Source organism: Callionymus lyra, chromosome 15, assembly GCF_982586985.1.
Source record: "Callionymus lyra chromosome 15, fCalLyr1.hap1.1, whole genome shotgun sequence".
In the NCBI taxonomy this organism is placed as follows: Eukaryota; Metazoa; Chordata; class Actinopteri; order Syngnathiformes; family Callionymidae; genus Callionymus; species Callionymus lyra.
The window spans coordinates 25201946-25228456 of NC_141832.1; the positions used below are offsets into that span (position 1 = coordinate 25201946).

General features: G+C 39.8%; 1 protein-coding gene and 1 pseudogene across 4 annotated transcripts; both read left to right on the forward strand.

The window, feature by feature from the left end:
* Positions 1-906: 906 nt before the first annotated feature.
* nacc1a (nucleus accumbens associated 1, BEN and BTB (POZ) domain containing a) lies at positions 907-19952 on the forward strand. Of its 4 annotated transcripts, none has more exons than XM_087810206.1 (8): positions 907-991; positions 12253-12414; positions 12480-12746; positions 13421-14069; positions 14189-14359; positions 14723-14828; positions 14974-15071; positions 15555-19952. In XM_087810206.1, the coding sequence occupies exons 2-8, from the start codon at positions 12289-12291 to the stop codon at positions 15863-15865; spliced, it is 1728 nt and encodes a 575-aa protein (XP_087666332.1). In that variant the 5' UTR covers positions 907-991; positions 12253-12288; the 3' UTR covers positions 15866-19952. The 4 variants fall into 4 exon arrangements, with proteins under 4 accessions (XP_087666332.1, XP_087666333.1, XP_087666331.1 ...); XM_087810207.1 differs by lacking the exon at positions 907-991 and adding an exon at positions 7119-7374; XM_087810205.1 differs by lacking the exon at positions 907-991 and adding an exon at positions 7456-7722.
* A 5486-nt stretch (positions 19953-25438) lies between these two features.
* On the forward strand, positions 25439-26310 carry LOC148065566 (immediate early response gene 2 protein pseudogene; annotated as a pseudogene).
* The last annotated feature ends 201 nt before the right edge of the window (positions 26311-26511 follow it).

Here is a 26511-nt window from a genome sequence, read left to right on the forward strand (position 1 = left end):
AGCTCGCCAGGCCTCAAAAACTCTACGCTGCACTCAGAAGGCCGGTGGAGTCTTTCGCAGGCCACACAATCTGTAAACACATGGAGAATACATGTACAGATAGAAACAAGGATTATCTAAAACCGAAGCTTGGTTAGAGTGCATAGCACCATGAGTTTGAACCTATTTTCATCAAATGTTGGGATTAGTTTAGCAAGGAATTCTGACTTCTCAAGGCAACCATCGGTTAGAATGGAGGTCATGCATACTAACACTTTTATGCACTCATGGTTGCATTCATTTACAGTTATGCTTCTTGTCGAAAAGTTCAACACATTGTGCATAATGTCACCTTACTCTAATTTAGTTGTTTTAGTTGTTTCAAAATCAATGCAACATACCAAACTGCTTATAACCCTTTTAACAGGAATTATGAATCTGATTGTTATACTCGACTGACCTATATACTGTTTGTTTAACCAAGTAGATTCCACACCATGCTCTTCTCTACAGAACATTTTAATAGGCACTATTCTTGACGCAAAAACACCCACTTGCTTTCCATCAAATTCCTGTCTTCTCACATAAGAGTTTTAATTTTTGGAATGTTCACAGATAATATCTATTTCTTAGTTTATCATAAACACTAACATTAACATAGGTCAGAACATGAACATTTAATTATTTCTGGTAATTTAATGAGAACACAGAGCTCCTAATGATGGCTTTTCATTACAGCTTCCTTACTCAGTATGTCTTCATTTGTTTTTTCATCTTGTGGACTATTACACCACTGCCCCTCAGTCTCATCATGAAGGAAACACAGTCAGACTTCATTTGATGTCATCATTTAGGATGTCAATGAAATAAAGCCAACTTCATGTAACAAAGTGTAAAGCTTTTACTATACGAGTGATCATAGCTAGACTCTTTTCAAGCATTGACATTGCCTAAGACAGAAAGAAAATACTCATGAAAAGACAACACTGCTGATCATTGGACATTCACTAAGGTAGTTAAATAGTTTCTTAATGTGTTACAATTTGTACTTTTGAGACACCTCAAGTTTGTTACCATGTGTTTCTCACATTCATATAATGACTATTATGAGTGTGATTTCAGTTTTCAGTCTCAACAACAATCTGTTAAAGCATTTAAGCCTCATTTCCACTTTCTGTTGATAAGAATAGTAGAGAATCCATCAGCACCATGACAGCTTCGCAGAGATCAATACCCAGCAACATAGAATTTTATCACTGACAACTGTCAAAGAAAAATAATGACCACTAAGAAAAAAATCGACTGAACCACATTTTAGGAAATCTTGTTGAGGTTTTATAGATAGAAGCTGAGAATATCAGCTTCATTTGAACATGACAAAGGGCAGAGTAGGAGAAAAAGTTAATCATTTTGTAGTTAAATGACTAATATTTTACTCCCTTTACCTTTACTGTCTCCTTCCATGAACAAGTATGTTAAGCTTATTGCGTGATATCTTTTTGCCACATTGTCCCAAACTGCCTCATCAATCATCAGCACTATATTCTTTTAACAAATGGCAATGATCAAAGAAAAGTTTAGTTGTGGATGAATTAGGACGTTTAAAAAAAAAATTGTCAAGAAGATTGAATAATTTCTCTAATCCCCCCATTCCTAAACATTTTACGCCAAGTTTCCAGTAAAGGTTGTAGCATTTAAAAAGTATTCATATTTTATTAACTAGCAGTACCCGATGCAGGCCATTAAGATTTTATGAATGTAATTTTCGCTACAAGTAATGCTATTGTCCTCTCCTTGTTGTTCTGAAGGTTTAACAGGTTGAACTCGTTAACAACCATCTTTGTGCTGTCTTTTGTGAAAAACATTTGGGAGGTCGGTTGAAGAAACAAACTATACATATAGAGGACCCTTGATTGGTGGTTTACTCGATCCTTTTCTTATAATGCTGTTTTTTCCTCAAGATTCCTGCTAATGGCCGAAGTAAAAACCTCATTGTATTCACCAAATAGGATAATATTTGTCAAGGTTTTACAAAAAAGTCTGCATCATGCTGTTGGTAATTCATGCTGGAGCGCCCTCTGTTGGAGTCACCAAAATAACCCCATACATTAGCAAGAGCTAAAGGGATTTTACTTCAGAACCATTGTTTAAACATGTTAGCACCCAACTATAAAACAACGTTTCTAGACATAGTTTAAGGCATCTTAAAGATAATCTTTGAAATTATCTTCAAATAGCAAATTACTTTAATCTGTTTCTATTTCAAAGATTGACTTTGCAATTTTTTGGACAATATGTGTCCATTAATGTAACTGTGTTTTACATTCTGGTTCAGTTTGACTTATCTGATAACCTTGATCCTGCAGGAATATTAAATATTGTTAAGTGGTTGTTTTAAATAAAAGCTGATGAAAAATGACAAGTTTTAATAAACAAGATTAAAAGAAAGTGTATATACAGTAAGTTCTGATCTATTCTAGCATCATAAGAAAACTAGCCGGTGTAATTTATAATAATTTAAATATATGTTGCATTGTGGCTGGTTTACTGAAAAACTGTGCAGCCAGTGCTAGAGCCAGAGAGTGTTGAGAACACATTAAAAGCGCAGGCTGAGAAGCCCCCCCCCCGGGACCCGCTGGCGGAAAAACCAGTGCGGCCGCGAAGCAAGTCCCCGATCAAGTACAGGGCAGAAACTTCTGGGTAAAGCACCGCTCACCTGTGACTACAAGAGCCAACTATCTGGGACACATGACGTGTTTCTGTCGCCTTCGCTCAAATATCGCCAATATGGGACTTTACAGAAATGTTTGTTAAACAGCATGACTCTCTGCAGCCTAAGTAATTCTTGAATGTATTTGTAAGAAAATGATGCTACACTTTAATTAGGAACACATTAACTATTAATAATCAATTATTTATGTCATATCGTGGTGAGATTGCTTCCATCTGTACCCCATTACCCTCATGTGTTTAAATAGTCTCTGTCTCCCCTGTCAAGTATCAGAGAGTTTTTTCTCGTTCGCTAAGAGTGATTTTGGTTTTTTGGAATTGTTAAGTTTGGAAACCTTTAGCGTTTGTTATTTCTCTAGCTCAGAGGTGGGCAAACTCTTCCAACTTATCAAGACACCTTTTGACCAATCAGGTGTCTTAGGAGTGTAATCAGTTCACTGTCAGTCTCATAGACATCTATATACATAGACAGTACATCGACTGCTGCCGCCCACTAGAGAGGTGTGTATACAGGGCGGCCATCTTGGTACAGTGTCACTCGCTCCTACAGTGCATTACGTCTCTCGAGGAATGCTGTGTTTACACTATAAAAGTGATCATAAATCTCACATTTGTCAAGCTTTTTTCACAGGGTTTGATTTTCAAACCTCAGACCAGATAGATAGACATTATTATATATACTTGTATTATCAAAAAAAATTAATATGGTGAATTTGATAGATGAAGCAAATATGGACCAAACCGCTTCAAAATCGGTCTAGAATTCAGCGAATAATTGTATTTTAAGATTGAGAAGTACCTCTTTCCCTTTAGTTGTTAATGCGCCGCTGCCACTGATGGCACTGTACCAAGATGGCGGCACCTTATACAGTCTACAGTTGTTGCTGTGTCTATGTATATATGTCTATGGTCAGTCTGGTGTTGCTTGTTTTAGCTGAAACCTCATTGGTTAAACTGTGCATGCTCGATCGGTTGGAACAAAAACCTGCACCCTTTGCCTTTGTTAACTGTTCTGTAGTCTTTGAGGTTTCCTCCGTTGGAATTATTTTCTGTTGGTATTTTTAAGGTGATTAAAAGTTATTATAATATCAATTATAAGTCCTGTTTTGTGTCCCAGCCTAACAATTTATATCTGTTATCACAGAAATCTAACCACTTATTAACCATTATAAAAGTACTAACTCACACCTTGTTCACTGTGTATATATTCTACCTTTAATATATATATACGATAAAAAGGAGTTCAAGTAAGAAAACACTTTAATTACTGATAATTAATTATTTAAGTAAGTAAGTAATATTTATTTATATAGCGCTCTTCGAGACCAGGGTCACAAAGCGCTTAAACAATCAAAACAATACTCAAAAAAGTACATACTTTAAAGATCAAGATAATACTGAGAACAACACAGGAGTTCGAGAAATTCAAGGAAAAGCCTGAACAAATAGAAACGTCTTAAGATGTTTCTTAAAGGAGTCAGTAGACTCCATCAAGCGCAAAGAGAGAGGAAGATCGTTCCAAAGCTTAGGAGCAACAGCCTGAAAAGATTTCTCTCCTCTGGTCCTGAGCCGTGTGCGTGGAACCATAAGTAGATTTTGATCCACAGATCTCAGAGCCCGAGCTTTTAAAGATTTAAAGATTATTCTCTCTATTTACCCCTATTAGGTGCAAGTACAATGAGATAAGAAATTTACTTAAAGTAATACTGTCTCTTTTAAAATAAAAAAGTAAAAATATATACTAGTTTTTTTGTCAGAAAGTTTCTATCTATCTATCAATAACAAAATACTAATAAAAAAAAATTTGTAGCTAATTAGGATGGTGTTAATAGAAAGTAGAAAAATACTGTAGTGTAAACATTTTTTGCAAATTAGGTATGATTTTTGCAGCAACTTTAGAGTAGGGAACATATTCACAATTATAAATACTTATTTTTGAGTAATTACCAAGCTTTGTTTACTTTAATACGTTATTAATAGATGTATGCTGTGTATGCTAATAATAATAGTGAACTACCTCTTTCATTATAACTAATAGGGTGTAAAAAGAGAAGTTGTTTTTTATTTTCAACAAATTAAATATTTAACTACCTTTTTATTTCCCTAAAGTCATTAAGATTTTTAGCGATAACTCCTAATCATCGTGCTAGGCTAGGTTGTACATTTGCTCAATGAGACGATCAGCTGTGATGCTGCTCTGACGCTGGAATGCCAAATTCAGTCCGGCTGATCGTGTTGTGAATGCGTCACAACACGGAAAGGAAAGGGGAACCCCAGAAATGGAGACCCGTCTGCCACATTCTTTGTGATAATGTCTGGACTAAGTTTGACATCATTAAACATGAGGTAAGGGAAAGATGGTAATAGACCTTATTAATGCAAATGTTTCTAACCAAAAGTTAGTGCTGACAATGAGAGAGCAAACTATGAAAAGCTGTGTCATGCTATTGAAGTGAGAGATGGGAGGTTAGTTAGAAATCTAGAAACATCAACCATGTTTTCTGGCTTATCAAACAGGTTTCAGAAACATTTAGTTAAAGCTGTTTGTTATGTGATCAGAAAATATATTAAAAATGAGATTCATAGTTACAAAATGAACCTTCTTGTACCTGTGTATATGTTTGTGTTTGTGATCAGAGAGGAATGATGATAGGATATTACCAGTTGCTTGCTGTTGGATAAATAGTGAAATAAAACGCTCTTCTCACTTCTTGTTATAAATTATAAAATTAAATTTTAATTATAAATCTGATTCAGGAGGAGTCTGTTGCTGTATCTCAAATCGCATACTATAGTACTAAAAGTTAGTATTTTTAGTGCGTTAGTGCGTCTCAATTCTTAGTATGCGAAATTTAGTGCACCATGCACACTAAATTGGCGTACTAACACGCCCACAAAACTGAGTATGGTTCGATGGACACTAACCACACTAAACAGCCGCCATCTTAGTGACGTTTTAAACGGAAGTTACGTCATATATAAATGCATATATATGCATATACTTACAGGTGCATTTTCAGCAGCAGTAGAAGGATGAAACGTCTTCGCTGCTGATACCAGCTTAAATATCTCGCGATTATTTCCATTCTCATATTTTTTCTTTATTTCTTTTTCCAAAGTTGCAAAACGTGCTTCCAGCAGGTGTCGGCGATAGTGTTCAAACAGCTGGTTGAAACATCATTAAATAGAAGTAGAAGAAGAAGCTGTCATGTGATTTCCGGTTAGTGTGTAGCAGCAGTGTTTGATTTGAGACATACTATCTGTGGAGAATTTGCGTACTAGTTAGTACGTACACTAAACTGATGCATACTAACTTCTAGTATACTAAGAGTAGTATGCGATTTGAGACACAGCATGTGCCTCACCAGTCATAAAGCTCCAGAAAAATGAATTGCTCTCATGTTGCATCAAACAGAAAATAATAAAATGGATAGTATAGATCAGCAGCCAAACCTTTTTTGTACCACAACCGGTTTAATGATAGCATTGTTTTCATGGACCGGCCAACAAATTAAACTAAAATAAGAAGGCATAACCTGCAAAAACCTTTTAGTGCATAAATACAATTTTCTCTATAATGCTGAGTCAGCAAGAGTCCTGGGCTGGTTTCTCTACAACAAGATACAGAGGTTTTTTTTTTTAATCTTTATCACTAATTATTTATTTAGAAAACTTGACCAAAATATTATCTTAACATGTCAAGAGTAACATGTTAATACGGCTTTGGAGAAAATCAATCAATATTTTTAGAAATAAAACGATAAGACAATGATAATCAATAATTAAACATACATTTAACACTGGGATGTGACCACAAATTTCAGGCACTCTTTCACCAGTTCCTTAAAACACAAATTCTCTATGTATACTGTAGGTCAGGTTGCAGGAGTTTCATGGGATTGAATGATTCAAATAGGCAAATTAAGGGGGGAAAAAAAGACACTAATGTTTTGGAGGGACTAGAACTATATGTTAAACACCAAATAATATTTAGTTGTTTCTGGTGCACTGAGAAGTTTGTCTCAGATGTATAAATAAAATAACTAGCCAAATAAAGCATTTGAATTTGAAAAAGTTAAAAAAAAAAAAAAAAGAATCAATATTGTGGCATCAGAAATGCTCCTGGCAAACTGTTGGGATAAGGTGAGGAGCAAGTGTTTGACATAAGGGTTGCATTGGGAAAAAAAGATAGTCCAGTTGCTAAGGGCTCACAGGACCAGGTACAGCTGCCTCAATGTTGACAGGCAAGGGTTGCGGTTTTATCCCCCCTATTCCAGAAGTGAGTTCACTCAAGTTAAATAACACACGTTCGGCCTACTTTCGCCCGAATCTCTGGCTCGTGTGAGAGTGCTGCCTGTGCCACTGCGCAAACACTCCTCACTGGGATCTCTCTCCCCAAATCTGAGGCTGAGCTCGCAGCGATCATGCGATTGAATGACGCGTCCTGATCGCTAGCTCTGCGCTCCAGCGGCACCTGACGCCATGGCTCTCCCCTGGAACTGAAGGTTCCCTGAGACGCGGAGAGAGAGAGGCACCGAGTCCCCTCGTTTGAACCGACGCTCTTCTGCATCAACTTCCCGTCGTGTCTGCGGCCGGGGTCGCCTCAGGACCCGCCAGGAGAAAGGGGGGGTGCGAGGCGTGTTGGACGCGTCTGGACCGAGTACGGTAATTCAAGTTCATTCTCACAACTCAGGCGTACGTTTTAATGTGTCTTCTAAATGTGTGAAAATGGAGTGACAGCCAGTGTTTTTTGGCTCTGAAGCTCCCATGAGCACTGCTGCTGAAGAATCGTGCCTTGTTGTGAGCCCCCCCCCGCGCGCGCCGCACTGGTTCCGTCTGGCTCGCCCTCAGCTGCTGCTGCGTGTCCCGGGATGACCTGTTGATGTCGGCGGAATGGAGAGGAGCAGGGGGAGCGATTTCCCCCATCCCAAAATTATTTAAATAAGTCCACCTTTTTCTTTGGCTCGGTTGCCGGCACCACACCTGGACTCGCCTCGTCCTGCACAGGCAGCAGTAAGTGTGTCGCTCGGTCTTGTTCGTGAGTGAGTGGGCGGAAATGGTCGCCACGGTGCGGCTGTAGTGGACGGTGTGAACCCAAAATATTTCACGTTAGCTTAGCCGTTAGCCACCTCTGTAGGCCCGCTGCGGATGGGAGACAGCACCGAACTCCCGGTGAACGTAGAAACTGGAGGATAGTTATGCCACAGCCCGATCTGTCGACGCGAACATCTGTATTCAATTGTCATTTTTTGGGGTTATTTATTGGGCCACCGAGGTGCCACAGTGAGACTCCCCGGAGCAACACGCCGCGTCCTTATCTGCTCCCAACCCGGCGTTCTCGCCTAGCTACCGCAGCTCTGCACACAGGCGGGTCGGTTCAGGGGAAACCGGCGCCACCATGTATGTAGTTTAAGTTCAGGCTTGCGATTTGACTTTCAGACTCCCCTGGTATTGATGTAAAATTCGGACTCGGGCCTTAATGTGACCACATGAGAACCAGGAAATACACGCTTTACCAATGAAACGCTGACTATGAAAAGTGTCACTTCAGAAACATATGATTTAACGTATGGTTCGTGCCTTTGAATTAATTCAGCACAGCATCTTATGTATGATGCATCTTATGTATGATGCATCTTATGTATGATGCATCCATGTGTTATATCATTCACTTCCAGAACAAACATGTAAAACATTCTATACGATCACTCCCAGAGATGTAAAACAAACGCAACTAAAACATGCTCTTCCTTTTACATAATTCAAAGGTGAAGAAAAACTTCAGGTTAAACAGTTGTGTATTTAAGTCAGTCCCTAGTTTGAAACATTTTGGACAATCTAGTCTGTTAACTTTTCTGATTCATTCTCGCTAGACCTAAGACTTTGAGTGTTCGGACTTTCGAGCCATTGGCATTTGTGGCTGGATCTTGACATCCTCCTGCTATATTTGTTTGATCAGTATGTCATGTGACCTGATTGACACGCTGATGAAAGTGTGACAAGGAGAAGCATTATTTGTATTCTATGTACACATCGCACTAGTCTATTTAAAAGCCAATTTCAAAACGTTCTTATTGATCAAACCTGGTTTGTCTTAAGTGTATTTGTACTTTTCACTTCGTACTTATGATGGGATATGAATAAATATTTTTAAGCAGGGATAGACTGTTCCTGATGTTTAAAAAAACGTAACTGTTTATTCCTCAAGCAAGTGGCTATTGTTGATCTCACCTGGTTCACAGTAAAGATTGCTTTTAATTTGAAAATTTCATGGAGACACCAGTGCAGACCATCGATTGAAATAAGTAGAACGTTGCCATCTAAAGCAGGAACACACTTGAGGTTTTGACACATAAAAAGTTTTCGTGCTATAAATTTGAATGTACAAAAGTTTAGATGAGACACTCTCACAGCAAAATATGGTCCTCCTGCTCCCAGCTTTGTGTTTGTGTCTTTATGTGCATGACTGTGTGCTTACTGTGGCCCACAAAACTGTAAACAAGCTGTATTGTCTAATGTCTGTGTGTATGAGTCAGTGTGTCTTTTGTGGGTTTGTTTGAGTTTGTGTGTGTGCATCTGTGTTTTAGTATGAGGGAGAGGGAGCTTGAGAGAGACCGAGACAAAGAGAGCATTTCTCTATACCCTGGAGCTTGGCTCAAACCCAAATGAAAGGCTTTGGATATGATGTGCCTTTTTCTCTCTCTCTCTCTTTTTTTGCCTTCCCCTCAACAAAGTTTGCGGCAAGCCCTGTTGGGTGTGGGCTTCACCTACTGTCTCCAAATTATTATCAAAGACTATAAAAGTTATAAAAAACAATTCAAAAGTAAATTATTGGTAACTTTGATGGATGTCTAATGCAAATTTAAGGTTTGTGTATTAACTGTGTCAGTGGTGGCTGGTGAAAAATATTTTATGTGGGGCTCTTTGCCCGTTCCAAAAAGGTGCTTGGTACCAAGTGAACCAACTGGACTAGTCATGTAGTGTGATTGTGCACCTTATGACTTGGCACTATTTCCAGCAACAACAAAAAATATTTAGAAAAAACAACCAGTCTATGGGCCAGCTACCACTGTACGGTAGTTTTAAGGAAACAAACGTAAACGGCCGAGAAGCTGTCATTAGTATAGACACAAAAACTGAGTAAGACAATTAGAAACTGTCTGATTAGACTAAATCCAGGTCACATTCACCTGACAAACCTAGAAATGCATTTTATTTCAAGAACAAAATGAGACTTCAATTGTTGGTAACCGTAAAATGAAATCTGCCAATAGCACGAGTCATCGGTTAGTCAAATAAGAAAAAGTTTTGCAGTGCAGAAACAAGTGAAATATGTATAATCTAAAAAGTTCTCTGAAGGCTACGCATGCATTTTTTCACAACAGTTCTTCAAACGCTGTTCAATCTAAAATTAAATACCTTCTGTACGCCTCTCCCGCAGCAGGATGTGCTCAGTTGAAGCTGGAAGATCATCGATGCAAATCTCAATATAAGACGAGAACTTAATTAATGCCAAAGTGAGCTTCAGCAAACTAGTAATTACTGCGGTGTGAGAAAGAAGTCAAAAGACCAAACACTGTCACATTTTTTCTCATTAAAGTCAAAAATGAAGAAGAACGGCAGAATATATATATATATATATATATATATATATATATATATATAGGTTGCTGTGTCCCTCGCAGCAAAGACTTGTGGGTATATTTTCCAGGGAGAATACACATTTTGTGTCATCCAGATGAAAATAGAAAAGGAGCAATGGTTGATGACTCTGCATTAAGCCACTTGAGACGCAGTTTGTTTTGATCTTTAGTGAAATGACTTTCACACAGTGCACCGTGTGAGATTATACAGTGAAACTTGACAACATCATAGACTTGCAAAGCATGTGTGCTGACAGTGAGTTTTTATTAAAGGGCAACTAATGTGAAAACCCAACTCTGCTGACTCGCATGTTTCAAATTTTGAATTCTTCCTCTCCAAGATGCAGTTAGTCCCTCATCATGATGATGATGTTTTGAAGTTATTGCTTTCTAAAGTCCTCCCCTGTCTGAAATCACAGCGTATGAGATGTTAAGAGAGCGGATTCCGTTACAATGCATCACCTTTAACTCAAGAATGGTTGAGGGGTTCAGGGCAAGAATACATGTTTGACAGCTCTGAAAATTGGACAGAAATGGGAATTGTGCTGTTTGCTTAGACTGTACACACATGCATGCACACACACTCACACACATAGAATAAAAGCGCATGACCCAGTTATCTGAGGACACTCGATTTTATTGCTCTTAGAAGGCAGAAAATAAAAGGAGCTTTTACTGAGCTGGCTCCTGGCAATAACAAACACTGCAAGGCTGGGGTGATTAATGCAATGAAAGCTTAAACAAAACTTTGCTTCAAATATTTTCATCCCCTATGCTCGCCAACTGCCTAACGACTGTGTTTTTAGTTGACAATTTAGGTTTTCTCTTGAGCAAAGTTGTATAACTATACCATCAAACTACCTAGTGGTGATTAAAAACAGACTTCTTCTTAAGCTCTAGTGTTTATTTGTGACTCTGTGTTGGCGGACAAGCCTGTCAGCCATTTTACAGAGTTCATGTATGAGGCTCACATTCCTCACTGCTTTTGTTTTGGCCCTCTTGGGTGTATTGTTATTTAGCATGTCCTCGATACATGACACCTCCTTCTTTAGATCAGCAGCAGTGCAATTCAGATCAAAGCAGCGAGCCAGAACATGGCCGTGTTATCCTGGGTTTGGTCACACCATGCTTCAAATAATGCAGCATAGCTTCAGGCTACATCCAAACTAAAGCAGTCCAGACCGCCAACTCTTTCTGATCAATTTCAAAATAGGTAACTGTATTTAAATGAATTCACGTTTATTTGCTTTATTTTATTTATTTCACGACAGAAAGAGAAAGAGATTTATTTTTTGCTGCCCTTCATGTAAAAAAAAAACTTTTATTAAAAAGCGTGAAGAACTATGAAGAATTACTTAATCCTGTTAAAAACTATACTGTAAAATACATTTAGTTTACTTAATAAAAGGAAATACTTATTCATATTTAAATGTTTATAAATCTATATTTTTAATCAATTTGGTTTTTATAAATCATCTTCTATTATAATTTTTCATTTTGTTTCTGTTCAGGAAATTGCTAAAATCGCAATTCATAATTGTTTTTAATTATAGCTTTTTTGATCAATTCTTCTTAACCATTTTTTTTAAACTATTTTCAAATACAGAGCTTCAGCATCATCAGTAAGCTCAGAAATATGGAAAGTTTTAAAGTCTTTATAAACCCTGTTTTTTTCTGTCCCAAGTGACACCTCAAACACATTTGTATTCGGGTCTTATAACTCAAGGCTTGAGATTATTTAGGTGTCCACGCCTCAGTCATGATGTTAGGAAATGAAATGATCAGGATGAGGATATGAAAGCCCTGTAAAGATTTGAGTGATTGTCCGAATTGATGTTGTGCTCTTTAGGACCACATGTCTTGTCTCTCTTCACTGTTTGTGTCTCTCTTACCAATTTAGATAGTTACCACTTCAGAGGTGTGCCGTTGGCGCACCATGGCCCAGTCCCTCCAGATGGCGATCCCAAACTTCGGCAACAACGTTCTTGAATGTCTGAATGAACAGCGGCTGCAAGGGCTCTACTGTGACGTCTCAGTGGTGGTCAAAGGTCATTCCTTTAAGGTACGTATGAAAGATCCCGGCTGGAATGTTCATCTGTGCTGATCACTGTACCTGGAAACTCGCAGGCCCATCGAGCCGTGCTGGCTGCCAGCAGCTCTTATTTCCGGGACCTTTTCAGCAGCAGCGGTGGAGGATGCAATGGCACAGAGACGAGTCAGACGGTACTGGAGCTTCCTCCAGCTGTGCAGCCTCAGAGCTTCCAGCAGATTCTTACCTTCTGCTACACGGGTCGCCTCAGCATGACTGTTGGGGACCAATTTCTGCTCATGTACACCGCCGGCTTCCTGCAGATCCAGCAGATCATGGAGAAAGGCACAGAGTTCTTCCTTAAGGTTGCACATTTTATGCCTTTGCATTAAATAATAGTAAATATATTGACCTGTTACACTCACAGTTGTCAAACCGGATTCATTTAAAAATTAAACGCTACATTAAGACTGGCACCAAACATTATTGTGATTAAAAACAAGATGTATTCTGTGAGTTGCTAAGTCAGCCCAGTAGAACAAAATGCAATAAAATGACTAAAGTAGTGTTCAAACCCATTAATGAATCCAGTTTAAAGTTAAAAGACAACATCACATAAGGTAAGTAAAGTAAGTAAAATAGTGTTTTTAAAATAATTTTACAAGGAGACACACACTCACTTAGTCTTCTCTCCTCGGGCAGGCTGTTCCAAAGTGGAGGTGCCTTGATGTAGAATAATCCCCCTCTGATTTTGGCCTCAACTTTGGAAAAGCTAATGGGGACCTGCCAGGGTATCTAAGACTGCGAACTGGCTCTTAGTTGGTCATCATGTAACAGAGCCACACAAAGTCAAGATTTAAAAGTAAAAAGTAAAATAATCAATTCACAGGATGTCAGTGCAATGAGGCTAAACGTTGGTGATGGGATGTGATTGGGTGATGTGATGTTGTTACCTTAAGCAACCATAACAAAATATGATGATGAAATTCAAATTTACGACAGGAAAAATAATATTGTGCTTGGTCATGTTTGCTTCCAGGTCTCCTCTCCTAGCTGCGACTCTCAGGGTCTGCACGTAGAAGAAGCCCCACCGTCTGAGCCACAGAGCCCCGTAACACAAACCAGCAATGGTGGAGCTCGTCCCGCCTCCTCCGTGACTCCGCTACACCTTGTGTCACGAGTGAAAACAGAACAACCCACCAGTCAACCGGAAGCAGCCACTCCATACTCTGTGGTCTGCTCCCCTGTGGCCAAGCGACTGTGGGAAGGAGGCAGCAGTCGTGATGGAACTGGCTCAGGTTCTGGAGGAGGCGGCGGTGCCAGGAAAGCAGCACGTTACTCCCAAGAAGCAGTGCGAAGCAGCGCCATCCAGAGCCCTGGAGCATTGGGACTGGCAATGGGAATGGGGGCTTCTGCAACAAGTCTGTCTGGCATGGCGGGCACCGGCGGAGCTAGTGGCACAAATGGTAGCGCGGCGGCAGGTCCCGGCATGTCAGAGGGCGCAAGCCCTGGAACCTTAAGCACCTACGCTAGTGATTCGCCAATCAGCTACCACGATGAAGAGGAGGAGGAGGAGACCACAGAAGAATGTGCGGAAGAGCAGTATCGTCAAATCTGCAACATGTACACCATGTACAGCATGCTGAACATGGGAGCCGCAGGTAATGGACATGAGACGTGGTCCAAGGGTACGCCAGCTTTTATCACATAACACCTTTTTGCAAAATCATCCGTTTTTACTGTGAAGTCTCACTGTAAACCTGGCTTGTGAATTATTATTCATTCATGCGCCCATTAATGTGTCCAGCTGCAGGCGAGCGAGTGGAGGCACTGCCAGACCACACCGAGACCCGAGGACGGATGAGAGGGCGAGACCTCACGTGCCTCCCTGCAGAACTCATTGCTCAAATTGGCAACCGCTGTCACCCAAAACTGTACGAGGAGGGGGACCCCGCTGAGAAATTAGAGTTGGTCTCTGGTGAGTATGCCTGTGCCTGTTTTTTTTTCCATGTTGTACCTACATCTGAAATAATATGATTATATTTTAAATATATTTCTCGTTAATGTTGCCATTTAAAATTGGTCTCTTCCTTTCTAAATGTAATTAATTATATAAAATTACTCTGGTTCATTATATTCCGTTTTAAGATCTTATCCAGAGTTGTAAATCAAATTCATAACGGATCAAGTATTAACATTTCACAATGCTAACTATCTCACCACATGGCAGAATATATTGAGAGATTCTAATTGAACAAACTCACAATTGTGGTAAACTATACAAGAATAAGCAGTTGAGGTGGCACAAACAAAGGAAACATCTGATTCTTCTTCTGTCCAGGTACTTGTGTGTACATATCGCGGGCTCAACTGATGAACTGTCACGTCAGCGCAGGGACCAGACACAAGGTTCTGCTGAGGAGGCTGCTGGCCGCCTTCTTTGACAGGTTTCCTCTTTGACTCTTAGCCCTCTTTGATGCGACTTAAAATAGGAACACATTTGTTTTGTTCTCTGGCAACAGAGGAGGAGTAGAACAACAATTTCTGTTCATGGTTTGTTCAGTGAAAATCATTGTTGTTTTCATGTGTCAGGAACACGCTGGCCAACAGCTGTGGGACAGGAATCCGCTCGTCCACCAACGACCCAAGCCGAAAACCGCTAGACAACAGAGTTCTGCATGCAGTCAAATGTGAGTGGACTTTCTAAATAAAAGGGCCTTATAGAGATGTAAAATATTCCCCATATGCAGGTTGTTGGATTCATCAACACTTTCTTTTGTACAAACTGACCCTTCCAGGCATACTTTAAACAGGGGTCACCAACATTTTTTGAAACTGTGAGCTGAAAGGCTACCATCAGTTTCTTATTCGCTATTGAAAACACTTAGTATACATTATTATTGATAATGCATTCTATTCATGTAATACACTACTCACATGATTCCTCAATAAATACCAATTGGGAAATAAGAAAGGAAACACAAAATCAAACAGGATAAGACGTATGAAAGATTTTAGCCAAAGGGCGACTGCTTTTGTGTCTGTGGCCTACCTGGTTCCTGCGGTTACCATGTTGGTGACCCCCGCTTTATATGAGGACCAGAAATTAGAAAAAAAAAAAGTCTGAGCAGATTATTTGGAGATGTGTTCTAACCAATTGCTACTGGTGGCAGTTTATTGCCAGAACTTTGCCACCAGCTTCAAAGAGAGTGAGATGAACGCCATCGCAGCCGATATGTGCACCAACGCCCGACGTGTTGTCCGAAAGAGCTGGATCCCTAAACTAAAGCTGCTGATGGCCGAGAGTGACGCCTACTCTGCGTTCCTCTCCGATGGCGTGAAGAACGAGGATGACACCATGGGGGCTGACCAGGCGTTTGACCCCTCTTCTCTAGAGGCGGCTGGCAGTGCCGGCATGGAGTCAGGCGCCTCCTCTGGAGAATCACTACAAGGTGTGGGCAGTGATGTAGGACCGTTGTTTTGAGTGAAACAGACCAGTTTATCCCCCAATTCCGCTTGCCTCTACACTCTTTGGCCCATGCTGATATCTCACCTCTGACTGTTCTACACTGAGAGGTCTGCTGACCCGATATAACTTGACTGTACGATGGAGGTAGAAGAGGAAAGGAAGATGGTCCAGAGGAGTTCTGCTGCCTCTCCTTGTCCTTTTACGGTGTATACACGCATCCACTGTCCATCTTTGAAACATTCCGAGAGAATCGTGCTGTGAGCAATGGAGTCTGAGGAGAAAACCAGCTGGTTGGAGATGGATTTGAATGTAACACGACTTGTACAACTCACTACTAAGGTTTCATTTTGTGCTCTCGACTCAAGTAGTGACACCGAAATGAGTCTGAATATTAACATTAGCATGAGACGTGACAAAAGGGCTGCCATCATTTTTAACTTGTATGCCTTTGTTTAAGAGGTTTAGAGTTGTAAAAATAAGGATACGTTTGTTTTTATAAGGTTTAAATAATACAGCAGTGTTAAAACAAACAAGATGTAGGATACTCTTTACATTGACAATCGAGCAATAATCTAAAATTAAGCCAAAGTATCGTTCAAAGTATCAAATTTAAAAAGCTTAGCTGTTATCCAGTGCTGTGTTCACTTTATCCACATTCCAGAGAAACATGTCCATCATGCACCCGCTGCATTGCTGGTTAACTTGACATTAGACAGCATTTTTACACCAATTCTGGCAACATTCCTAGCATGGCAAAATGATCACAGGCAGAGTGATGCATGACCAAAATAAAATACGTTTGTCATGACGCGGTACTTCTGGTATAATCCACCCTGACATGGCTAACCTGTACAAATGATCTTTCTTTTGGAAGGCAGAATGAAACCGTAGTAGTGTGCACATAGCATATCAGTGTCATTTTCACTGCAAAACTAAAATATACCAGATAAATCAGACATTTAAAAAGACTTGACACTAGCTGTTCTTCCATGCCCTGCATCTTCCACTGCAACAATTCATCACCCCATGCATCTTATGTGAGTGTTTTGCCGAGTGGTGTCCTATCTAATATTAGTTCATCTGTGTTTTTAGTGTTTTTGCACAACAAAATATAAAAGGAAGAAGCTTTTTACTGAACAGCTCATTTAAGACAGTCATATTTTTAGAAAAGAAACTATATTTGTACTTGTAAGCACAGGTAGTGAGAGGGACGGTCATTGAGAGAAGTGCTATTTTTACATAAAAGCAGAAATAATCATAGAGTTCTTTGTTTTGTTTTTGGTTATGTTCTTTTTCCTGAGAGAACGGGCAGTTGAACTGCTAAACTCAAAGCTTTTCATCTTCCTGTCACAGTTAAATATGGAGACTGAATAAGCTGGCTTGACTGTTGTCTATAATGAGTGTTTGTCTTTCAGGTTGTCGAGTGCTTCATGTTAAAAAATTATGCCACTTTCAATTCATAGCTTGTAGGAATCGACAAAAATGCTGACATGATTTGTTCAAAATATTGGAATGTGCCTTTTAATTGAAATCACGGGTCAGAGAAGTTGAGGGGCAATACTGCTTTAAGACTTCATGGTACTACATGTGTTTGTGTTGGTAAGCAAGAATTTGTTGTATACATACATAATTTGATCAAGTTTTGATGGTTTTTTTTCCAATTTTTTTAAATCCCTTTTTTAGTACGGAAATTGAAAATGTCTTAGTATAGTTTGCACCTTCGGTCAGTGAGTGGAGTTTTGAGCACCTTAATAAGTAGAACCAGTGGTTCATGCACCTTTTGACAAGTGTTGTGTAGCAATGAAAACCTTTTTATTGGCCAGAAACTTCTCATTTCTTTAAAGGGAATCCGTCTCAATTTGCACAAACCCTTACCGCTACTACCGGAACCTGTAAAGTGTGACTATGTTGTATATGTTAATGTGTGTGCTTGTTTATGCTCCTAGTTACACATAGATGAAAGGTGTGAACATATTATGTTCCAGAATTGACCATTTCTATATTAAACCCACTAACACATGTTTTCGCAGAAATATTTAATGTTTTACTCTCTACTTTCATTAGCATTTCTTGTGCTTAAACAAAAGCTGGGTTTGACACATATGGTTTGGTGAATAGACTAACTTGCCTTTTGTGTGCTCGTTAGAAAGCAGTTGTTGACTTATGTACATTCCCCTCAAAGATCAAGATGTTATGTAAGACGTTTTCTTTCAGTTCAGGACATGAACCATAGAGGTCACCATTTTGGTGAAACTGCTACTTCAGGAGATGTAAAAGAGAATAAGATGCAGTATCTTAGGAACTTTTAGTTTTTAACCTCAACAACCTCAGAATGATTTGTCTGCAGGTGCCATTTGTGCACACATCCCCATTCACCTCTTTATTCAGACTGTTCTCCTTCGACACACAAGCCTTTTCGTTTTAAAATTTAGAATTTTACCAAACTGGTCTTTACTGTCACAATATTTTGGGAGCCAACATGACAATGTTTTTATTGTGCTTATATAGTGAGTAAATGAAAATCCAGGATCTAAATAAAGACTTAAAAAATTAACTCCCAATACATTTTTGTGTAAATTAAATTATTTAATTAAAGCAAATGCACTGCAGAATAACTGTATTAAATAATTTTTGAAGTTTGAACGATTTCAATTCAAAATTGTATATAAATATTTACTTAAAAACAAACTCTTATGAATTTAAAGGAAAATTTAAAATGCAGGCAAGAACACTGTAGAGAGTTGCATCACCAAAATGGCGTTCAAGAAAACGTTTAAAAATTAGGATAAGTTTAAAAAATGAAAAGGTTGCTTCTATAAAACCTTCAATTTCAAGTCTAGTTAGAATTTCAGGACTGTCATTGAGTAAATACCTGCTTGAATTTATATTTCTGTCTTGTGTGTCACCTACAAAATAGTGCATGTTTTTCTTAAATCCTTCTTAAATTGATATTATTTAAAAGCATACAGTAAGTACCGACTGGTACTCAAAGATTTGGGCCAGTTAAAGTTGTTTTTAAGGACCTAAACCCATTCTTTTCGACCCATCGACTACCGTTTTAAAATGTGTCACATTTCACAATAAACTTGACTACAGAGAAACATGACAGTTGACATCTTAATCTGGTGCAATCATTTAACATATCTAGTATATTTTTTAACTTGTACGTTCTCAAAATGTATTAATTCTCAATAAATCCCTGAAATGACATTTTTACATATCACATATTTATGGTCACCAATCTACGAAAACTGGATAGTTTAACTCAATAACCTTTTTTTAGGCCAAAATAAAAAAAAAAGGCTAAAGGTTATGTAAGGATTAGACTTTAGTATAAACAAAAGCTACTTCAGAATAATAATCTAAAGAACCCTGGTTACTCACAGGCAGTCCCTGCATATCAGAGGTAAATCCTGATTAAAAATGTTTGTATTCTTCTTTTTTTTTTAAAAACATGCCATGATGTACAGGCAGCACGAGACACAGCAGTCTTATCAATAGATTTCAGGGTCAACTGATCAAGAATCAGAAAATGTAAAGTTGGGATGTGAGACGATGCTTCTTCAACAGGACATGTTAGTGTGGTTGTGTTTTGTATAACTGTGTGTGTTGAAGAATCTTTAACATGTGTGTTTACAGCTCAATACACACTTGAATGGATAAGGTGCGGCACAGTATGTGGAACCTTTCCTCACAGAATAGTACATATATAAATGGGAATATATACATGTATAGATACATACTGTATATTCTATATAGACACACATTGCGGTCAGACTGTTGTTGAGCACTCGCAGCATGAGGTATATATTTACCCAGAAACGCCGCTTTTCTTCACACAATGTGCAGTAAACAGTCCATGTCTGCTCCTTGCCTTCTGTGATCCCGTAGGACCAGTAAACCTCCTGATTCCGCTCATCTTATTCTTTGTGTTCCAAGTGCCAATAATTTTGTGAAAGCCCTGTAACTGTGACCCAACATTATCAAATAGTAAATAAACACATTAACAACTGTAATATAAATAAATACAAATCATAGAACAACTCATTGTCAAGATGGCTTAAAATGAAAATAACTATCTTAATAAAAGATTTGTAAAATATTCTCTTTGTCTTTTTTTTCTTCTTACTGGCTTGAGAATTATTTGGTAAAAGCAAAACGCAAATACTTTTGAAAAGCCGTCTTGTGTGTTCATTTCTGATTTAAAATGTCCTATGTCCTCTGATAAACAACTAAAATACTTCAATTTTATTTAAAGTGTCTTATAACAAATTTATTAAGACACTTCATAGTTTAAGTAAGACTATAGTTGAGAAAGGAAAAACAGATCCAGCAACTCAATGAGTAAAGCACAGTGTGGCTAGGTGAGGAAAATCTTCCTTTTCGAAGGCAGAAACCTTGAGCAGAACCAGACTCATTGTTGACGGCATCCTGCTGTGACCATCAAATGGGGGGGTAGACAGATGGACAGAAAGGAGAGTGAGGGAGGATACAGTGAGGTGCTGGAGAAAACTCTGGATCTGATGACGCGGTGGAGATCCTGGATCAGCAGCAGCTCTGGAGATGGAGCCCTGGGGCTCCGGGAGAGAAATAAAAAGTGTAAACTGCACAGGTGATGAATGTAATGCAGAAAAGGAAGGATATACAGAGCTCATGTATCACTTTTTTTTATTAGAACATGAATATTGTATTTAAAGTGAAAGTTTTTGGTTAATTTGGGGGAGAGAGCAACATGAACACAGCAGGTTAACATGAAGCTAATGGAATGTTTTTTTTGTTATAACCCACCTGTTTTTATCTCCCATAGATAAGAAAAAGAAAGAAAGAAATCTTAGTCACGGTTTTATAATTTTGATTATTATACTACTAAAAGTAGTTTGTTGCTTTCAGGACAGAGGAAGAATGGAAGCATGTCCTCAATGCTCCATCAGGGAGTCCATGTTGTTGGTCCAAAGCGAGGCTGCAAGAAGATATTTCGAGCATCATCGGGACCACCTGAAACCACAATCTCAGTCCAGTACCCAGCATGGCAGCCGACATGGATCGGAACAGCAACAGAACCCGAAAGTGGCAGTTGCTATGTCTGCTCTTTTGCTGAATCGACTTCAAGCTTCCACTAAAATTTGCAGTGTCAGCCTCTTCCGGGAGGCCTCCCGGCTGGTGATTTTCCCTCCAGGGTTGTGATCAAGACTGTGCAGAGCAAAAGACAGGCAGATCATCCCTCCACACAGAAAGATGGGGTGATGTTTCAGAACACTTGGCTGGTGTACTCCCTGGCACTGCTGAGGGAGAGCAAAGAGAGGCTTCTCACATATTGGGATGACTGGTTGAAACCGGAAGCTGTGATTCACACAAAGCAAGTTATGACTCAGGTTTAAGAGCTTGGTTTTCGGGTGAACCTGGTCTAGAAAAGCACTGACTTACAAGTCAAAGCTCGTTGTCAGTGATGTGCACCTTAGAGTGTCGATAGATTTCTATGCCAGTGTGGCTTGTCTTCCCTGTCCAGCCCAATGTCTCATTGGCTTCACCAGTGGCAGGGAGTGGTGGCGGTGATGAGGCTCCATGGTCTGGTGTCAGGCGCACCTTAGGCACACTGCGCTCCTTATTCAGGGCGATTCACTGAAAGCTTGGTTTCTCCAGGGGGTGCGACAGTGTTTCAAGAACCTTGTCGTCCACAGCGTTGGGCAGCTCCAGGATCAGCACATTAAAAAGCACCGTCCACCAGCAAGCTTTTATGCTTCCCGGGGCAAGTTCCGGCGTGCACAGTGCAAGTTTTGGCTTCAGTTATTGCAGCTTTCCACTTATTTTTTGGCCGCTTACCTACTCAGAGCCACGTTCTCCAACCCCAGACAACATCTTTTTTTCCACACTACTGGAACCTCAGGCTTGCTGTAGAATGGCTGGGCTAACCTACCTGGTGGATCTGATGCTTGCTATGGTGTCGGCTAAACATGTCAGCAAACTGCTTGCTTTGTCCATCAGCCCTGATTGTGTCTCTTGGTGTTTGGTGTACCATATTTACATATAACATATTGATGATCACCAATCTACCAAAAACTGGAAAGAGATAACGAAACGAGAGAAATAGTCTCTTACATTACTTGATGAACCCAGCTTTCCCATATAGGGTAACCCATAGGGTCAGCAAGTAGAGGGCGTCACATACATTAATATAACATCGGTTATAAATGTAACCCGGGGAATAAGGCTGTGGTTTCATTTTACTAATGCATTATTTTGCTACTGACTTTAAAATCCGAATTACTATTTCACTTATTACGCAATCCGACGTCAAACAATTTGCATAGTAGTTTTGCAAATGCCTTTACTTTTAATGGTCCTTAGATGGCGCTACTTGTTTAAAAAAAAGGAATGAGCAATCCATTGTTGTGCGGGGAATTTAGAAATATAGTTGCTAGTGCTCTTAATATTGTTTTGTTGGGGTTTCTTTCAGCTTAATTGAATATAACAATTTTATAAAAATAGTTATAAAAATTTGAAATAAATACAAAACGAAGGTAACAAAAGGGCTCTTTTTAAAACTTGAATTCTATTTCAGACCAAACAGGGAACAGTTAGAATTGAATGAATGTAGTTATTGGTGTATTATTAACGTATTAAGCTTGTGTTGATCAGTCTATTCATATCTGAGTGAATGGAGCATTTTCACAACATCACCGCCCGTCGCCAAAAAAACAATGGATCGCATTCCGGACATTCCTCCAGGTTGAAAGCGTCTCCCTCTCTCGCGACTGTCGAAATGGCAGCTGATCATTTCCCTGATAAATATAAGACAACATTCCTTTGCCCAAATTTGGTCAAAGGGAAGCAGCGAACACTGATGCAATCCGCGCTCGTGTTACTTTACATGGCCTCAGGAAACGAGGGCTTCCAAACACGTCACGGGTTTTCCTCCGCATGTAAGAGAGCAGGAGGATGTTCTAAATATGGGCACTCCACCTCCCCCCTGTTTTTCTCTTCCTGTTGGAGGAAGCTGCAGACATGGGGGATGGGTGAGTCTGTGCTCGAGCAGCAAACACTTCTATCAGTGAGTTCTGTTGTCACCTCTGGTGGGAGACCAACTAAAAATAGAGGCGAGGACATTTTGCTCTGGATCACGAATACACAGACGTGGATCGTCGTTATCAGCATGACATGTTACCTCCATAATGGTGTGTTGTTTGATAATTGTAAAGTCACATGTCAAATACAAGTAAAGCAGTAGAGATAGATAATTGTTTACATTTTTATTAGAACTTAGTGTTATCATACCGTTTCTGAGAATATGGGCCAGTGGCCCAATGGATAACACGTCTGACTACGAATCAGAACACCCTTGTGAGGCCTCTGGGTCAAGGTGACCCGATGGCCAAAAACAAATGTGACTGTGTTGTCTCTGGGTCAAGCTGAACGACCTCGGCCACTGCACATGTATACATGTATTTCTGGAAGCCAGGGAGGTTGTTCACAGTTCACAGGTCGTTCGGATCAGGGTAGAAAGTATATTTAACCCCTTCACTAAAACTTGTTTTTGGATGAAAAGGCATAAGCTTGCTCCCTTTTAATGCTTTTAACAAAGTGTTGCTCAGATTTCTACCCTTTAGCGCAGGGGTGGGCAATTAAAATTCTTCAAGGGCCACATTCAATTCTGTGAATGTTGTTAGGGGCCGACAAGCAAAATGAAAGACCCCTAAAAAAAAGGAAATGCGTCATTTGGTGGTGACATTTATTAAGCTAAATTAAGCAATTTTATTCTTGTAAAGATGAGTTTTTTTCAAAACAGTTCTTCAATTAACTTAAAAAAAATGTTCTGAGGGATTAATATATACTCGAAAAATTATACACAAAAAGGAGGGAAGTGTTATGTGAAAATGTAAATTAATAATAAATACAAAATACATTTGTTAATGCATTAGAACCATTTATACATGATCATACTTTGACATTACGAGGGCTGCATAAATGCAGTCAAAGGGCCGTGCTTTTATTCAGATGGACTTTCATTTAGCACATAAAATAAAGGGGATCTAAACCATTACCAAAAGAACCAATTACATCCGAGTAAAAAATGAACGTGTCTAACTTACAATGGTTTTCTTATAAAGATAGTTAATGTCCAACTGAATGTGGGAACCGATTACAGATGTTAGACACATGTGACCTGCAACAAACATTTTTACAGTAATATCAATATTTTATTGTGACTTCATACATCGGAAGTGATCTTGACCCCCAATGACAGACAAGATGCATGCTCCTCAGCTTTACATTGAAGTTAAAAAATAATAAGTAACATAAGTAAAATATATAGATAAATCACTATTATGTATATAATAGTATATATATATATATAAAAACAAATGTGACTGTGTGTGTGTGTGTGTGTGTGTGTGTGTGTGTGTGTGTGTGTGTGTGTGTGTGTGTGTGTGTGTGTGTGTGTGTGTGTGTATGGAAACTTACCTCCAAACTCCATTATGCTTTGCATGGTCAGTTCTTTTGAACGTCTTACAGGTATTTGTTTTTTCCATAATTTAGGCCTACATGCATGATTGTTTCTTTATAGCAAACATTTAGTAAGAAATAATTTATGGTAAAAGACAGTTAAAAAATATCATTGCCATTGCAATTTATCTATATGTGGGTACATAAAATAAAAAAGAAATATATTTTACTTCATTCAATTATTTGATACATTTTTAATAACGTCAATCAGCTATTTTTCAATTACAATTAGAAAAACAAAAGTTAATCTAATCAATAAAGTGAATTGCTGCTCAATATTAGCCTTACATTAAGAACTTGTGGTTATAATGTATTCATTAATTATTTGACGCCTTGGACAGGACAGTCTGTCTCAGGTCAAACAAAGGCATACCGGACAATTTTTCCAAGTTCCCAAGCGACCTCTGTATGATTTTGGACTGTGGGAGTAAATCCAAGCAGCACAGTGGAACATAAATAACTGTGAGAAATGTGTGAAAGCAAATCAACATTTCTGAGTTACAGTTGATCATTCTGTCCTTGGTCATTTATTTTGTAAAATAAGTTGAAACGTTTTGTAAATGTTTTTAGCCACACAGGCAGATATTTTGAACTCTTTTGGGAAGTACCGGTTATTTGGATCAGATAATTAAAAAAACATGTTTATACTACAGGTAAATTTAAGAGGTTTTGATTTATAAAGATCAAATCATGTGCATCCGTTTGCATCCGTTTGGCTTTTGGCTCGTGAAATGAACACAAAATGAAGTCACATCTAAAAAGTTTTATATTCATTATCAATCAAGAATGATTCTATCGACAGTTTAAAAAGTTACATTTGTTCAGGCTTTTCCTTGATTTTCTGGAACTCCTGTTGTGTTATCAGTTTTATCTTGATCTTTAAAGTATATACTTTATTGAATATTGTGTTGATTGTTTAAGCGCTTTGTGACCCTGGTCTGGAAAAGTGCTATACAAATAAAAATTACTTACTTACAATGTAATCGCCTCAATGGCTGTGGGCGGGGCATAGTGTAGAGTCTTTGCGTCATCGTGACGGCTCTCGGCGCGTGACGTCAGCGAGCTTTTAAGTACCGGTCCAACGGGGGAGCGTGTATTGTGTCTGCGCGTGACGAGGGCGGCGGGGTGGACCACCAGCACTCCACAACCAAAACAACCACGACCCCGGATAGTGTCTGCTCTTCCACCAACCAGACATGGAGGTCGGTACCGAGGCCAAGAGGATCATGGTGGTCGCGCTGGGGAAGCTGTACAGCTCGCGAGCCCAGCGAGGGGGTCTCCGTCTGCACCGCAGCCTCCTGCTGTCCCTGGTCATGAAGTCCGCCCGGGACATCTACCACGCGACCTACACCGAACCCCACGGCCCGCCCGTGCGCTGTCTGGGGGAACTTTACCCGTTGGACAATGACTCTGAACCCGCCATGGAGGAACTTCTGTCTCCCGCCGAGGCTCCGTGTGAACCCGCCGACAAGGAGAACGCGTGTCCGTCCCTGACGTCTCCCCCCAGGAAGCGTCGGGGGAAGAAGGCTGCGGAACCGGACGTGGTTCCGTGTAAGAAAGCCAAGCTGGAGCAGCAGCTCGCGCTCACTTCCGCGTTGACGGACTTCGTGAACTACGGCGAACTGGCCCCGCAGACCCCCCTGCTGGTCCACAGGACGGTCGCGGTGTGTTGAGGTTCTGGCGGAACCGAAGGGACGTTTTTTTCAAGACTCGCACCAGAACCGCTGGAGACAGCGCGCGCGCGGAATCTCCCCCTCTCACGCGGAAGCCGAGGGAGGGTGCTCTGGGTCCGACCCAGAGCGGAGCCAAGGAGCGGCTGCCGGGACAGTTCTCGGGACTTGTGGCCCGGCAAGAGGAGGACATGTTACCTGATGTTTAAATGACGTCATCCGTGTAAATACTGTGAACGTGTGTCGACTAAGTCTACCTCAGTATTTATTAAACCTTTTTTTACGTCATGCCGGTGTCGTCCTGTTTATTTGTTCTGGTTTGTTGGCGAGACTAGGGGGTGAAGTTGTTTCCCACCACCCCCCCCAAAAAAAGCTCACTTCCCCCTGAACTCATTTACAAAACAAAAGCTTGGTGGTCTATTGTGGGTCGTAAAGCAGCTGATGGTAATGGACCCAGGGTCATGCCTTTTCCACGGCTGTGTTTCTGCT